The 15527-nt window shown below is 37.2% G+C and overlaps 1 protein-coding gene across 1 annotated transcript; it reads left to right on the top strand.

Annotated features, from left to right (window-relative positions):
• Nucleotides 578–2882, top strand: LOC109842261 (exocyst complex component EXO70A1-like). The gene is given in 2 exon segments (XM_020411159.1): nt 578–598; nt 601–2882. Coding segments are annotated over 2 exon segments (1797 nt in total). The 3' UTR covers nt 2377–2882.

The following is a 15527-nucleotide window of genomic DNA, read 5'->3' as shown; positions in this document are numbered from 1 at the left end:
CCTTCCTTTCCCCCCCCCCCCCCCCCCCCCCAAAAAAAAATATAAAAGAAATAAAATAAAAGTAAGTCCATTTCTCGCTGTCACTCACTCCAACACTCCAACCAAAAATCGTCCCTCATTTTCTTTCCACCCCTCCCCCCCTTTCTCCAAACTTTCCAGTTTCTTCCTCTTTATTTTTTGTTTTTCCTAACAAAATCCCAATCCTCTTTAATTCCTTGGTTGTTGATTGTTCTCTCTCTTCTACAGTCAAAATTAGGTCTAACCCCTCTTATTCCCTTCTTATTCCCATCAAAACCCCCAATCCAATGCGCTCCCAGTAAACTTAGGGTTTTCTGATTCTCATTCTTGAAATGAATCGAGAAGTCGAGGGTTTGGAAGTCTCGCGCCCCCGCCGCCTCTCTCCGCCGCTGAACTCGCACCCCCCGCCGCTCTCTCCACCGCCATCCGCTCCGTGCGCGTCCTCGCCCTCGACGAGTCCACCACCGCCTGCCCGTCGCTCGAGGCCGCCCGTCCGCCCGCATCCAGAGCTCAGCGCGCTCGGCCTCGCCTCGGCCCGCAGCCACATCGACCGCGCCGTATGGCCCCGCCGGCCGCCGTGCCTCGAAGGTCTTCGACGCCGTCCATGGCCTCGAACCTCCTCTACTCTCTGATCCTCGCTCTGATCTCAACTCCTATCTCTCTGTTCTTAAAAGATTAGAGGAAGCCCTAAGATTTTTGTCCGATAACTGCGCTCTCGCTGTTCAGTGGCTCGATGATATCGTTGATTATCTTGATGACAACGCCGTTGCTGATTCTAAGTTTTTGCAGAACCTCAAGTCTTCGCTTTCGTTTCTCAAATCTAATTCTTCTTCTTCCCTTGATGGTGGACTTCTTGAGGAAGCCCTAACTAGGCTTGAAACGGAGTTCCGTCGGCTTCTTGATGAGCATTCTGTTCCGTTGCCGATGCCGAGCACTTCCCTCTCTGCTGCCGCCATTGCCCCTTCGCCTCTCCCCGTGCACGTCATCACCAAGCTTGCTGCGATCATTGAACGCATGATTGCTAACAATAGGCTTGATCGGTGTGTCTCGATCTACATTGAGGTTCGGGGATCCAATGTTAGGGCTAGCCTTAAAGCTTTAGATCTGAACTATCTTGAAATCTCTGTAGCGGATTTCGATGATGTGCAGAGTATTGAGGGGTGGATTGAGAAATGGGGAAAGCATTTGGAGTTTGCAGTTAAGCATTTGTTTGAAGCTGAGTATAAGCTTTGTAATGATGTGTTTGAGCGAGCTGGACCGCCGGAAGTTTGGACAGGATGCTTCGCTGAGATCGCTGCTCAAGCTGGCATTCTTGCTTTCCTCAAGTTTGGGAAGACGGTGACCGAGAGCAAGAAGGACCCCATTAAGCTTTTGAAGCTTCTTGATATCTTCAACTCTTTGAACCGGTTGCGGGTTGATTTCAATAGGCTTTTTGGGGGGAAAGCTTGTATTGAGATTCAGAATGAGACTAGGGACCTTATCAAGAGAGTGATTGATGGTTCTTGTGAGATTTTCTGGGAGTTGTTGGTTCAAGTCGAGTTGCAGAGGCAAACTCCTCCGCCATTGGATGGGTCGGTTCCTAAGCTCGTGAGTTTTATCACTGATTATTGCAATAGGTTGCTTGGAGAGGATTATAAGCCGGTCCTTACGCAGGTTTTGGGCATCCAACGAAGTTGGAATCGGCAGAATTTTCATGAGGGGCTTTTGAAGGACGCTATATTGAATATAATCAAAGCGTTGGAGGTAAATTTCGAGGCTTGGTCAAAAGGGTATGAGGATCAGATTCTCTCTTACCTTTTCATGATGAATACACATTGGCATTTCTTCAAGCACTTGAAAGGAACTAAGCTTGGGGTATTGTTGGGGGATCCCTGGTTGAGGGAACACGAGCAATATAAAGAGTATTATGCTGCTTGTTATTTAAGGGAGAGCTGGTCAAAGCTTCCATCTTTGTTGAGTAGGGAAGGGTTGATCTTATTCTCGGGTGGAAGGGCTACGGCTAGAGATTTGGTAAAGAAGAGGTTGAAAGCTTTTAATGACACATTTGATGACATGTATCAGAAGCAATCGAATTGGGTTATTTCGGATAAGGATTTGAGGGAGAAGACATGCCAGTTGATTATTCAGGCTATAGTTCCGGTCTATAGAAGTTATATGCAGAATTACGGTCCCCTTGTGGAACAAGATGCAAGTGCTAGCAAATATGCCAAGTACACAGCCCAGACACTGGAGAAGATGCTTAGCTCACTTTTTCAGCCAAAGCCTGGGAGGTCAGCAAGTTTTAGGGTTAGGCATTCTAATGGGAAAATGAACAGTGTAGTCACTAACCAATATCGGTCAGCGCCGACTGTAATTTGATCAAGTTTGAGGGAATGGAAGATATATAGTATGTGCATTCCCATCAGTTGAAAGTTTGTGGACTGCATTGTGGATGTTGATGGGTTGACATGGATAGGAGCTTGAAGAAGCTGCAAGAGTTGGCGGGTAAATGGAGATTTTTCAGATGACATGGTTGTAAATAAGTGCTGTATTTCAAGCAAGTGAGGAAAGTTCTGCTCATTGCCTCGTCAAACTTCTCAAGAGAGAGAGAGAGGGATGGTGATGATGGGGGTGGGTCACTGGCACATTCCTGGTAGAGATGGCACATTCCTGGTAGAGATCATTATTCCTTTAAATACCATATTTAAACGTTATTGGCCCCCATATGTATTACTTTTTTCTTTACAGCTTTACTCAAATTGCTTCAGTTAGGTTGGGGGCATGCAAAATATCTGTAACTTGCTTTAGAATATGTGTAAAATTCATTATATTCTGGTTCATATTCAGTCTTTATATCGTTTACTCTTTATTGTTTAATAGCTGCATTATATCTTCTACGCTTCATTGTTCAATAGTTTATGGACCGCCGTGGATTTTATCATTGGGTCAGATGCATGTTTCAGAAATGTAAAGAGTTTGAAACATTAGAAATGAGAATCAACATGTTTGAGAGTTTAAATTTTCCTCAGTTCTATTTCAAACCTCTCAAGGAGTTGCAATTTTATTAGTATGACCCACAAGACAACCTTGAATTATTTCCGAGGAGCTGCAAAATTCTGCCAATGAACAGAAAACTACCTGCCTCACTTACCTTTCTATGCAATGTTGCTATAACCTACATATTCCTTCATGTATCCTGTTGGGCTCTTATCAAGTTACAAAAGAAAACAAGAAGAGTTGGCTCCTGTGTCAGGTTGGTGGTTCCAATAATCCAGAAGACAATTGCAAACCATGTTATAAGTTAATCAGGATGACGGATACAAGGACTGATACATCACTTCATGGACAGAAGTGTCGTACCCACCGGTGTGTTTTACATGTGTGTCTGACATACACCAAGGATGTGTCTGACACGCGATGGCTTCATTTTTTCTACTAACCAAATTTCTGACTCCTGAAGAATGAGAAATGAAGAAGAGTTCGCAGCTGTTGAGCGGAATTCCTTCTGATTCTTCAATGTTTTCAGGTTCTAACTTGGCAGACGGTCCATCCAGTTCTCTTGCACTTGTGGCCCATCAACAGCAGTGATGTATTCTCCTGCAAGTTCACAAAGGTAATGTGTGATTGTTTACTTATAGATATCTTGTCAACAATCTGTGCCTGCATCGGCCCATGTGGACTGGAAATATTGCTGATCATCACTTTTTGTTGTCTCATTATTTCATATTGCACTCACTAGGTCAGGTATTTATTTTCTTCATCCTAGACCTCTTTACATTCATTTGCTGTTTCTTGTTTGAGTCTAGATTAAATACAATGGAGAATACTTTTTCAGGAACTAATTTAGAAGATAAAAAAAATAATGATTTAAGGAATTTCGTGAATTTATTTATTTTTTATTATGAGTTGTTTTCAAAACAAAAGCTATATGTTTTTCTTAGGCTAGGATGTTTAGTATGTTTTATATTTGATTAGAATAGAACAGGACAGTCCTATGCCTGTATGATAGATAGATTGAAAGAGAGGGAGGGAAGGCCTGTATCATAGAGGAGGAAGTTGTGGGGAATGCGGGGGTGGACATGAAGTTGTTCCCATTTCTAACAGTTTGCCACTAGACATTGGCACTTCTTGGTTACTCCTTGGGTACCTGGCTACACGTATCAAAAAGTATCCTGCAATTATATAGTAATATTTTAATTTAAAACACTTGTCTTACACTTCTTTGACGCATATTCTTTACTTTTTTTACTGTTTTATTTAAGCTACATGCTTGAAATATCACTTATTTTAATTTGTATACATATCAAAGACCTGAGTGAAGAAATGACATGAATATATTGCCTTTTATGAAACTTTGGTAGAAAAGAGGTTTAAGTTTTACATATATGTAAACGATATAAATATTTATATCATTAGATATAATAGTTTACAGTCTTGGTTGCATGAATGTGTATCCCCCCACCACCCCTCCCAAAAAAACCCCCAAAAGTAAATAAAAAAAAAGTAAAAATAAAAACCTGTTTTATGAGGAATTGTTGTCCGTGTAGAGATGACAAAATTGACCCAAAATCATTTGCCCACCCATACCCACCCACTAAATGAACCATCCAAATCCACCAATTTAGTTAATGGGTCATAAATGGGTCATAAATGGGTGTGTGTTGTTTCTATTAAAGATAAATGAGTCATAAATGGGCGGGCTATTACCCGCCCATATACCCCATTTAGATGAGTATTCTCTCAAAAACACCCTCAAAATTTCAACAACTACAAAAAATAATTTTAAAAGTTTAAAATTATAGAAAAACACTTTAAAGGTAAACTAATGACCATCACACATAAAATTAGAAAATTACCGACAACCCTTAAAAAGTCGAGATTTGCTAAAAACACCCTCAAAGTTTAAATATTATAAAAAACACACAGAGTTAAAAATTATAAAAAATTCTCAAAACTATCTAACCTGACAAATGACACATGAAATCATGAAATTTTCAGTAAGCCCATATATAAATTTAAAATTTACAAATAGCAACCTCAAAGTTTTAGAAAATGAGAAAAACACTCATGGGTTTTGAATTATAAAAACAACTCTAAAATTTCAAAACCTAGCTAATGTACATGGAAATCCAAAAATTACCAGCAACCCCCTAAAAATCATAATTTATAAAAAACACCCTCAAAAGTTTAAAACTTGTAAAACACCCTTATGAGTTCAAAATTACAAAACACTCAAGAGTTCAAAATTACAAAACAAGCTAAAAAATTTCTAAACTTGCAAATGACACAAAATCTAAAAAATTTCAGCATTCCCCTATAAAAATAAAATTTGTAAATAACAACCTCATAGTTTTAAAAATTGTGAAAAACATCCTCAAGGGTTTAGAATTATAAAAACCACCCTGAAATTTCAAAACCTACAAATGACACATAAAATTTGAAAGTTACTAGCAGCGCCCTAAACCTTATAATTTGTAAAAAACACCTTCAAAGTTTTAAAATTATCAAAAACAACATCAAAAGTTTAAAATTACAAGGGGATGTTGGAGATTTCCAAATTTCATGTCATTTGTAAGTTTAGAAAATTTTGAGAGTTTTATATAATTTTATACTTTTAAGGGTGTTTTTTGTAATTCTTAAAATTTGAGTGTTTTGTTATAAATTATAAATTTTCTTGGGGTTGCTGGTAATTTTCGGATTTCATGCGTCATTTGTAGGTTTTGAAATTTCAAGGTGGTTTTTATAATTCTAAACCCTTTTGAGGGTGTTTTTTGCATTTTTTTAAACTTTAGGGTGTTTTTGCAAATTCTATATCTATAGGGGACTTGTGGAAATTTTAAATTTCATGTGTCATTTGTAAGTTTAGAAAATTCTGAGATTGTTTTGTGATTTTGAACTCTTGAGGATTTTTTATAATTGTTAAACTTTGAGGGTGTTTTTTGTAAATTATAAATTTTTAGCGACTACTGGTAGTTTTTGGATTTTATGTGTCATTTGTAGGTTTTGAAAATTCAGGGTGGTTTTTGTAATTTTAAAACCCTTGAGTATGTTTTTTACAATTTTTAAAATTATGAGGGTGTTATTTGCAAATTTTAAATTTATGGGGGACGTTTGAATTTTTTTAGATTTCATGTGTTATTTGCAAGTTTAGAAATTTTTTGAGATTGTTTTGTAATTTTGAACTCTTGAGGGTGTTTTTACAAGTTTTAAACTTTGTGATTTTTTTGCAAATTATAATTTATAGGGTGCTGCTGGTAATTTTTGAATTTCCATGTACATTAGCTAGGTTTTGAAATTTCAGAGTTGTTTTTATAATTCTAAACCCTTGAGGGTTTTTTTCACATTTACTAAATTTGTTAAGGGTGTTTTTTTGCAAATTTTAAATTTACAATTGGTTGTTGATAATTTTTAGATTTCATGTATCATTTGTAAGTTTAAAAAATAGACGCTTAAAACTTTTTTATATATAAAATTCCAATAACTAAATGAGTTATTGGATCACCCATGAACAGTGATCCATTTAGCAAATGCTAAATGGGTCATAAATGGGCAAATAGGCACAAATGTGTCCACCCATTTATGACCCACCCAAAACAACCCATTCGACAACCCTCAGTCCGTGTCAATAATGTCTTGTATTTGTGTCCATGCTACTTTACATTACCTAAGATAATCAGGTCAAACCCAGCCCAGGCCTAGTTAAGTCTAGTGGGCTGCCTAATCTTAAAAAAAAAAAAAAAAGCATACATGCTCCATTGTGATTAGGAGGAGCTCCAAGGCTAATCTTAAGCGGCCTAGGCACCGTTTCTGCTAAGTAGGCACCCAAATCTGTTTTTTTAAAAGCACAGTTAGAGGGTAGCAACCGAACCTGTTAACAAAGTTACTTAATAAGATGCGCAATGCCCACATTTGATTTATCCATGATTTGCCCACTTGTGTTCTGGCCGGAGTTTGGACATGGGGAACCTAGACGATTCTTAGACATGTGGCGGGCATGTCTTCATGTTTTGATTTTTGGGCTGTTCATATAGATTTGCTTGACCTTGTGGGAGTATGGCTCTCCTCAATTTGACAAAATAGAGCCAAAGTCATTTGTCAATTAAGTGAATTACAAATTTTGGAGCTTGTTTCATGCACTCTTACTGTCTCATCACAGATTGCAACTGTATTGCTTCAGTAGAAAGCTTTCTCAGTGACTGCTGCTCCTATGTTTTCCCGTTAGCCCGCTTCCTAAGTATCCCCATTTTACTGCTGAATCTAGTTTTTACAGGATCCTCTTGACTATTGTAATGTAGTGATAAATTGAACTGTTTCCTTTGATTCTTTTCCTTCTTTTTTGGGACTCCACCATTTAGTTTATTCTAAATCTTTGTTTATTTGATGACATCACACTTTTTTTTTCCATGCTTTGTTATAAGTTTGTTTGGTTCTCATTCTGGAAGTATATATGAACAATATTTACTCAGGTCAACTTATTAGAATTCTATAGTAATTTGACATGCGGTATAAACCTGTGTCCTGATTAAATTGCGGTCTCTTTCACTTTTTCTATGTGGCATCTCTCTCCCTCATCATACCAGCTTCACATATTTTCTCTGTCGTTGCCGCAAGCAAGTTGTTCTTAGTGACGGTTCTTATAAACTTATTTGTTCCGATTCTACTACTTGTTTGTTAAGCATATGGATAGCTTTGTTAAGCATATATACACTGTTTTTGGTTTTAGGTTAAAGTGTAGTTATTTCCTCTAAATGTTCTAAAAGGGGATACTTTCTTCATTCACGATGCTCATGTGTTCTTATGGGAAATGAAGTCAGTGGTAGCTTTGATTTACTTGCTGTCCATGTCTATCCTCTAGCTTTTTTCAATTTGACCCTGCTGTTAGTATCTGAAGCTAGTTTATGTTGTTGTTTTTTTTTGAGGTAAAAGCTATTGATAGTCAGACATGCTACAGACATCCCATGATAGGATGCATAATTCTAAGGCACACATTCAAGTTACTCTATCCAGTTTCTTTTGTTTTCAAGGCTGTTCTTGAGTTGTTATAATTCTGATACCGCTATCTAGATGCTTTTGGGTAAAAGCTACAGCCGACTGGCTGTAAAATCTTGCTACGAACTTGGACATCATTTGTCTTATTTATGCTTGTTTTGATTTTTTAGCTCCACCATTCTTGGTCTCAATCAATATGCCTGCAATTCAATGTTAGTTTCTTGGAAGTTTGGTAGCTTTCGTTATGCTTAACTTGTCACGATATCTCAGTTATATGACAAGTCAGGTTTGATTTGGTTCAAGGTTTGCAAGGTTTGATTCATTCAAATTTTCTTCTTGTTTGACTGAATGAAATTCCCCGACCTTTACTGTACATGTTTCAATCATTCCATTTCCCTTCAGCTCCGACCAAAATTACCAGAATCTCCAGTAATATGAAGCACATTTCCCTTCCTAACCTCATCTGCTGATATTTTCAGCTTTCAGGTCCTTTGTATCTTTGCAATTGAATGTTGGATTTGACCGCACATACATCAATTTATGCACACCCATGAAGTTTCCTAGTTGCGGGGAAGTGAATGCATCTGGTCCCCGAACTCGGTTGCTTCTTTAATGGAGACCAGACTGACGTCATCGATGGGGGTAAATGGACGGTGCTGATGCTCAGATGAGGTGAGTGCAGGCTTGGTGGTTTGTTGTGAATAGTCGTGTGCTTGATAAGGACTTGACAACCAATGCACTTGCTATATATTGGATCCTCTACTAATAAATAGTGTTTTTATTGACTATGGGATCTTGGGTTTTTATTGACTGTAGATCCCCGAGGAGATACATTACAAGCTATTTTTATCAGGCTTTTAGTTACCATACAGAATGTATATAGGTAATTGTTTAGGATTTGTACTCTTTAAGAAATATAGTCATAATAAATGTAGGGGAGAAAGAGGTGTTAGTTTAAGGGATGTAGACTCAAAGCTGGAAACAAACAAATTATTGGATAGCAAGATTATTAATCTGTTTTGGTAACATGATTTTTAATCTGTTTTGGTAACAGGATTATTAATCTGTTTTGGTAACATGTTATTAGGATTCCTAATCTGTTTTGTTTTTTGGTTTTTGAATTCCTAGTCTGTTTTGGTTTTAGGTTTTCTATATATATGGAACGGAACGTTTTAGAAGAGATTAGACATCAGAAAAAGAGAGTTGAGAGAATTCTTCAGAGAGATCACAGAGAGATTAGATCCTATTTGTAAGTATTGTAATCTTCTTTAATATTAATCAAAGAATTGTGTGGTGTGGCTCTCGAGGACGTAGGCATGATTGCCGAACCTTGTTAAATCTGGTGTGTTCTTTCTTGTTTACTTTCCTGTAAGTTTTTATCTTTTATTTGCTGTGATTTTTTCCTACTTTCCTACTCTCAAACACAAGGTCCGGAAGGGTAAATGTTCGATTTGATTGTTTCGAATCCCCAACAACTGGTATCGGAGAATCGATCGTTTAGAAGGATTGTGAGAGAGCTATGGGTAGAGGAAAGAAAATCTAAGATCGAGAAGTTTGACGGTTCAGACTTCGCCTACTGGAAGTTACAGATGGAGGACTATTTGTACCAGAAGGATTTGTATCGTCCGTTGATGGGCAAAACTAAGGAAAAGAAGAAAGAAGAGTCAGACAAGGATTGGGAGATACTGGATAGGAATGATCTAGGGCAAATTCGGTTGTCGCTCGTCAAGACAGTCGCACACAACATATTGAAGGAGAAGATGACGATGAGGCTTATGAAAGGGCTCACGAAGATGTACGAGCAACCATCTGCCGCAAACAAGGTGCATCTCGTCAAGACACTTTTCAATCTCAAGATGGCGGCAGGACGCCCCATTCACAATGCACCTTAGTGGGTTCAACACGATTGTTGATCAACTCATCTCTGTAGACATCGCGTTCGATGACGAAGTGTAGACCCTATTGATTCTATCGCGGTTACTGGATAGTTGGGCAGGTTGTGTGAAGGCAATCAACAATTCGGCTGGAAAGGGCAAGTTGAAGCTGAGCGAGGTTGTTAGCATGATTCTATCTGAGGAGATTAGAAGAAAATCGTCTGAATCAGAAGGTTCAGGTTCAACCCTAAATCTCGAATAGAGAGGCAGAAGCCAGAAGAAGGGTAATCAGAACAGGAATCAGTCGAAATCAACTAAGAAGAGACTGAACTCGAAAGTTAGGTCTATCAAAGAAAGGTGTTGGAACTGCAGTCAGGAGGACCATATGTCTTCAGCATGTAAAACACAAAAGAAGGACGCGAATGAGCAGGAGGCTCATCTCGTGCATGATGCATTGATCCTCGCTATGGATAGCGATTCTGATTTTTGGGTCATCGACTCAGGAGCTTCGTTCCACGCCACTGCTAATAGGAAGTTTCTTCATAACTATGTAGCGGAGGATTTTAGAAAAGTATACTTGGGGGATAATGAATCATGTAGTGTTGTTGGAAGAGGAGATGTGCGATACAGCTGAAAGGCTCCAAGTGGAATCTGAAGACTGTGAGACGCGTACCGAAGTTGAAGAGGAGTTTTATTTCGGTTGGCCAGCTTGGAGCAGAAGGCTATGTTTCGACATTCACTGGGGATTCGTGGAGGATCACAAACGGTACTATGGTGGTTGCCCGAGGTAATAAAATAGGAACTCTCTACCTCACATCACATGCGAGTGACACCCTCGTAATTGCAGCTGGCAAAGAGAGTGCAGATCTGTGGCACAATAGATTGGGACACATGAGTGAGAAGGGGATGAAGATTCTACATTCACAGAGGAAGCTAACCAACTTCGTTTTTGTGGAAATCGGTGTTTGCGAGGACTGCATTTCTGGAAAGCAAAAGATAGTTAGTTTCCAGAATGGTGAAAGGCCACCTAAAGCTCAGAAGCTAGAGTTAGTTCATACTGACGTATGGGGTTTAGCTAGTGTGTCTTTTCTTGGCGATTCGACATACTATGTCACATTCATCGACGATCACTCGACGAAGGTGTGAGTATACTTCATGAAGCATAAGTCAGAGGTGTGGGATCTTCAAGAAGTGGAAGGTCATGGTGGAGAACGAGACGGATCTGAAGGTGAAGTGTCTGAGATTAGACAACGGTGGAGAATACGAGCTGGAGGAGTTCAAAAAGTTCTGTGTTCTAAATGAGATTCGTTTGGAGAGTACTACTCCAGGGACGCCGCAGCAAAACGACGTTGCAGAGAGGATGAACAAGACATTGAACGAGCGTGCCAGGAGCATGCGATTACATGCATGTTTGTCTAAGATATTTTTGGCGGATGCAGTGCATACGACAACTTACTTGATTAATCATGGTCCATCAGTTCTATTGGATTTCGGGATTCCAGAGGACGTTTGGAGTGGCAAGAAGATCAATCTCTCACATTTGTGAGTATTCGGTTGTATGACATATGTTCATATCAGTGACCATGTCAGGGACAAGCTAGAGGCTAAGTCACAGAAGTGCACATTCATTAGATACGATATTGATGAGTTCGGATATCGTTTTTGGGATGAGAAGAACATAAATATCATTAGAAGAAGGGATGTGATATTCAATGAGGATGTGATGTACAAGAACAAAAACAATGCCAATAATAGCCAAAGCAGTGGGAGCAGCACTACGGATACAGGTGGACCCGAGTACATGGATTTGGAGGAACTTCCATATGGGGGTGACAAAGTGAATTCTAATTTGATTCTTTCCTACTTTTATTTGCTGTGATTTTTTTCTACTTTCCTATTCTCAAACACAAGGTCCGGAAGAGCAAATGTTCAATTTGATTGTTTCGAATTCCCAACAAGAGGATGTAGAAAATGAAACAATGGAGTTGGTGAAGTCTGACCTCAATAGAGCCTCCTTGTTTTGACAAAAATGCCCTTTCTGGGTGTCCGTGTGTGTGCGCGCGCGACCTCATTTATACAGAAAGAAAGCCCGGTTAGCTTGTTAAGCAAAGTTTATTCTGATCCTTATCAAATTTGTTAGTATCCAAGAATAGCAATGGGTTATAACTATGTTATTTATAAATAAATGAACTCTCTCTTAACCTGTCCAAGGAGGTGAATTAGTAGACTCATCAATTTGAGGGGTTTAACTCGTTTAAACCCTTTTAGAAGAGTCATTTTAGTCTTATTCTATTATTTGTGTTTGGTAAGTTAAGAAGGGTTAGCTCAATTTACATGTTTATTTTGGATTAACTATTGTCAAATTGGCACAGAACTATAGGTTCAAATCTGATTGATTATTCATTTAAACGAACATAAAACTTTACAAAAAGGGGATAAGTAAGAGATCTCAGCAGCCCTTTTGGTTTGTTTTCTTTTTCTTTTCTTTTTTGTTTGTGATCGAGTGGAAGCTCTATTAATATCTGATCAATATCTGATCACAGTCTGATACATTTAATGATATGTTATTTCTTTTAGTTTTTTAGTCGGACCATGTCCGTTGAATTTGGATTCTTTTTACTACAAAAAAGTAGTTGGGAGATCACTATTTTTAATCTTAATCGTTGATTTTCTAGTGGGTGACTATGATATATTTTAAATCGAACACTCATCATACCCTCATGTATTGCGCTCATTCTTAATTTTCATTCAAAAAAAAAAAAAAAACCCGTAACCATTCACTAGATAATTAATGGTTATGATTAAATAGTGGATCTGAATCCACATCAATTATCATCCGTTGATCAATTATCATCCCTCGACTAATGATGATATGACAAATGAAATCAACTACTGAGAGGTCCGGAGAAAATAGATAGTCTCATTTTAGTCTACGAGGTTACCATGTTTTCCAACGTTATTGTGATTTTTTTCATAAATATATTCTTATTTTGTTGTTATATTTCTATTTAGTTTATCCATGTAATGATGCAGTTGTATCCTGATGAAGTCTCACTTATATCAACTTCATCAATGTCGTCATTAGCTAACAAGAAAATAAGTTCGATTAATTCCATTGGTTCGTACGTTTAGATATTGAGCCTTTGGTCTTTATTTAATATATATATGTCCTCTTACGTCACGAATTGTTGAAATTTCTTTTTCTTGATGAATTCTTGAAATTTCTACGCACCGGTTGTTCTTTAGATGTTATGAGCGCGATACGTAGATTTTGGAGTTGAAGAAATAAACTTATCGTTCCAAGGTGTATTCAAGATGTAGCGCATTGAGCAATTCCTTTTTGAATCGCCGACCCCCTGCGGCAGACCCCCCCCAGCACCAACACCAACACCCAAACAAACCAGAAGCACGAAAAGAACCAATAAAAACACACACAGCCACCTTTCGAGTTATGCTCTATTTATGGGTATGTGTCGCGGGACTCAATTTATAACGAGAAGCAAGTTTTAAGGGGTTAGTTAGGGGTTCCATCAGGGCGTGCTCGGGATGGACACACGGGCCTGGCTCGGAAACAGGACCGTTGAACCAGGCAAAATCGGAGCCCGGAGCCAGGCCCAGCTGCCCCGGACAGAGCCTGAGCGGGCCGGGCTCTGGGCCAGCCCGATTTTTATTTTTTTAGATCTCTTTAAAACTCCAACTTTACATAAAAAAATTACACAAAATCTTAATAAAAAACAATAATATTATTAATCACTTGAAATTACATAAATTACAAATACGAAAAAATATAAAAAAGATAGATGATAAAAAAATTCTTTATTAATAATCAGTAAATCTTTTACAAGTATAAATTTATTTTAGAATTCGTCGCATCACAATAGATGAGTACATCCCAACTAGGTTGGCACCTACTCACCTATATCACTATCATTTATAACTGTTTCTAAAATAATTCATTATAAAATTTAACTAAGAAATAAAAATTATAATTTGATGAATATTATTTAAGCTTTATATCTATCTGTTAGTCCCAATTCTTCAAAGTTATCTTCAATTCCAGTCAGTCGATCGATGCCTTGCGTTCTCTTCTCGTAACTCCACCAATCTTGTAAGCACATCACCGCATGTACAGTATACGGATCTAATGATGTCCTGTGATCGTCGACCAAACGTCCTACTATGCTGAAAGCAGATTCCGAAGCTACCGTCGAAACCTGCACTGTTGGTAAATCATGAACCATGGTGAAAAGTATAGGATATGAAACTGATCCATATACTCTCCACCATTGCAAAATATCTAAATTATTATTTTTACATTTAACTAAAGAAGCAGATAAATATTTATCTATTTCAGAAACCTCCAATGATGATCCAAGTCCAGATCCACCAGTTAGTTCAGCTACCATTGCAAACCTATCAAAACTTACACTTTTACCTCGACTTGAGCTCGAAGAAGCCGAAGTTGTAGACTAATGTGCAGCTACACCATGTTTAGCTGCATACTCATCATATATGGTTTGAAAATAATTTCTAATAGCATTATGATGAGAAGTAACAGTAATGGTGGATCTATCATCTAAGTCTATAATCTGATTACCATACAAGGATTGTAACAAACTTCGAAGGCCAATATCCTTCAATTGCGGATCAATAAGAACCCCCAAACCAAAAATATAAGGAATATGTCTAAAATACTTATTAAATTTGCTCTCCATTTGAAATATTATAGCTCAAAAAGTATCATCCATACGATATTTAGCAAATTTTTGTTTGAATATTTAAAATTTGTAAAGCAGCTAAAGTAATGATTGAATAATAACAGACATATAATAACATTGTAGCATCATAAAAAAATTATATCATCTCTTTTAAATCACTTATAATTGTCCATTCATCTTCAGTTATTCCATAGGTACTACCAGAGCTAGAACTAGAATAATAATAAGCAGTAAAATCATTTAATTTCTTTATATTCTATTGCTACACTTAACATTGCATAGGTGAAATTCTACCTATGGTTAACATCTTTTAGAATTAGTCTGGGCTTTACATTTTTCTTTTACAGAATTGTTTCCATCTTCTAATTCTTTGTTCAGAAGCATTATGCATATAAGTTACTGACCTAACCTTTTCTATCATGGGTTTAATTTCAGTAAATACACTTTGAATAATTAAATTTAAAATATGACAAATGCATCTAATATGAAAAAGATCACCATGACATGACAATGACAGGGTTATTTTGATAAAATTAACAGCATTATTATTACTTGCATTATCTAGTGAAAGAGAAAATATTCTTTCTCAAATTTTTAGTTTCATAAGTTTTTCAATTATTAAATTTGTAACATTAATACTAGCATGTGACTCTTCAATTGCAATAAAAGAAATAACTTTTTTAAACATTTGCTAATTTTATCAATCTAATGTGATGTGATGTATGAATAACCAGTTTGTGCTTTAGATGTCCAAATATCAGAAGTTAAAGAAAATTTACAGTTTAAACTTTAAAAATAAGAAATTATTTTTACTTGTTCCTCTTGATAATGTTTTAAAATATCACGTTGACATGTTTGACGAGAAATTTTTTTAAATACGGGGTAAAAACCATCTATCTTCAAATTCATCATCTTCTACTAATCTAAAAGGAAGATTTTTAAGAATGAT

The sequence above is a fragment of the Asparagus officinalis genome, chromosome 5 (genome assembly GCF_001876935.1).
Source record: "Asparagus officinalis chromosome 5, Aspof.V1, whole genome shotgun sequence".
Taxonomy (NCBI): Eukaryota; Viridiplantae; Streptophyta; class Magnoliopsida; order Asparagales; family Asparagaceae; genus Asparagus; species Asparagus officinalis.
Note: the sequence above shows the minus strand (reverse complement) of the source record. Positions and strands in the feature narration are given on the sequence as shown.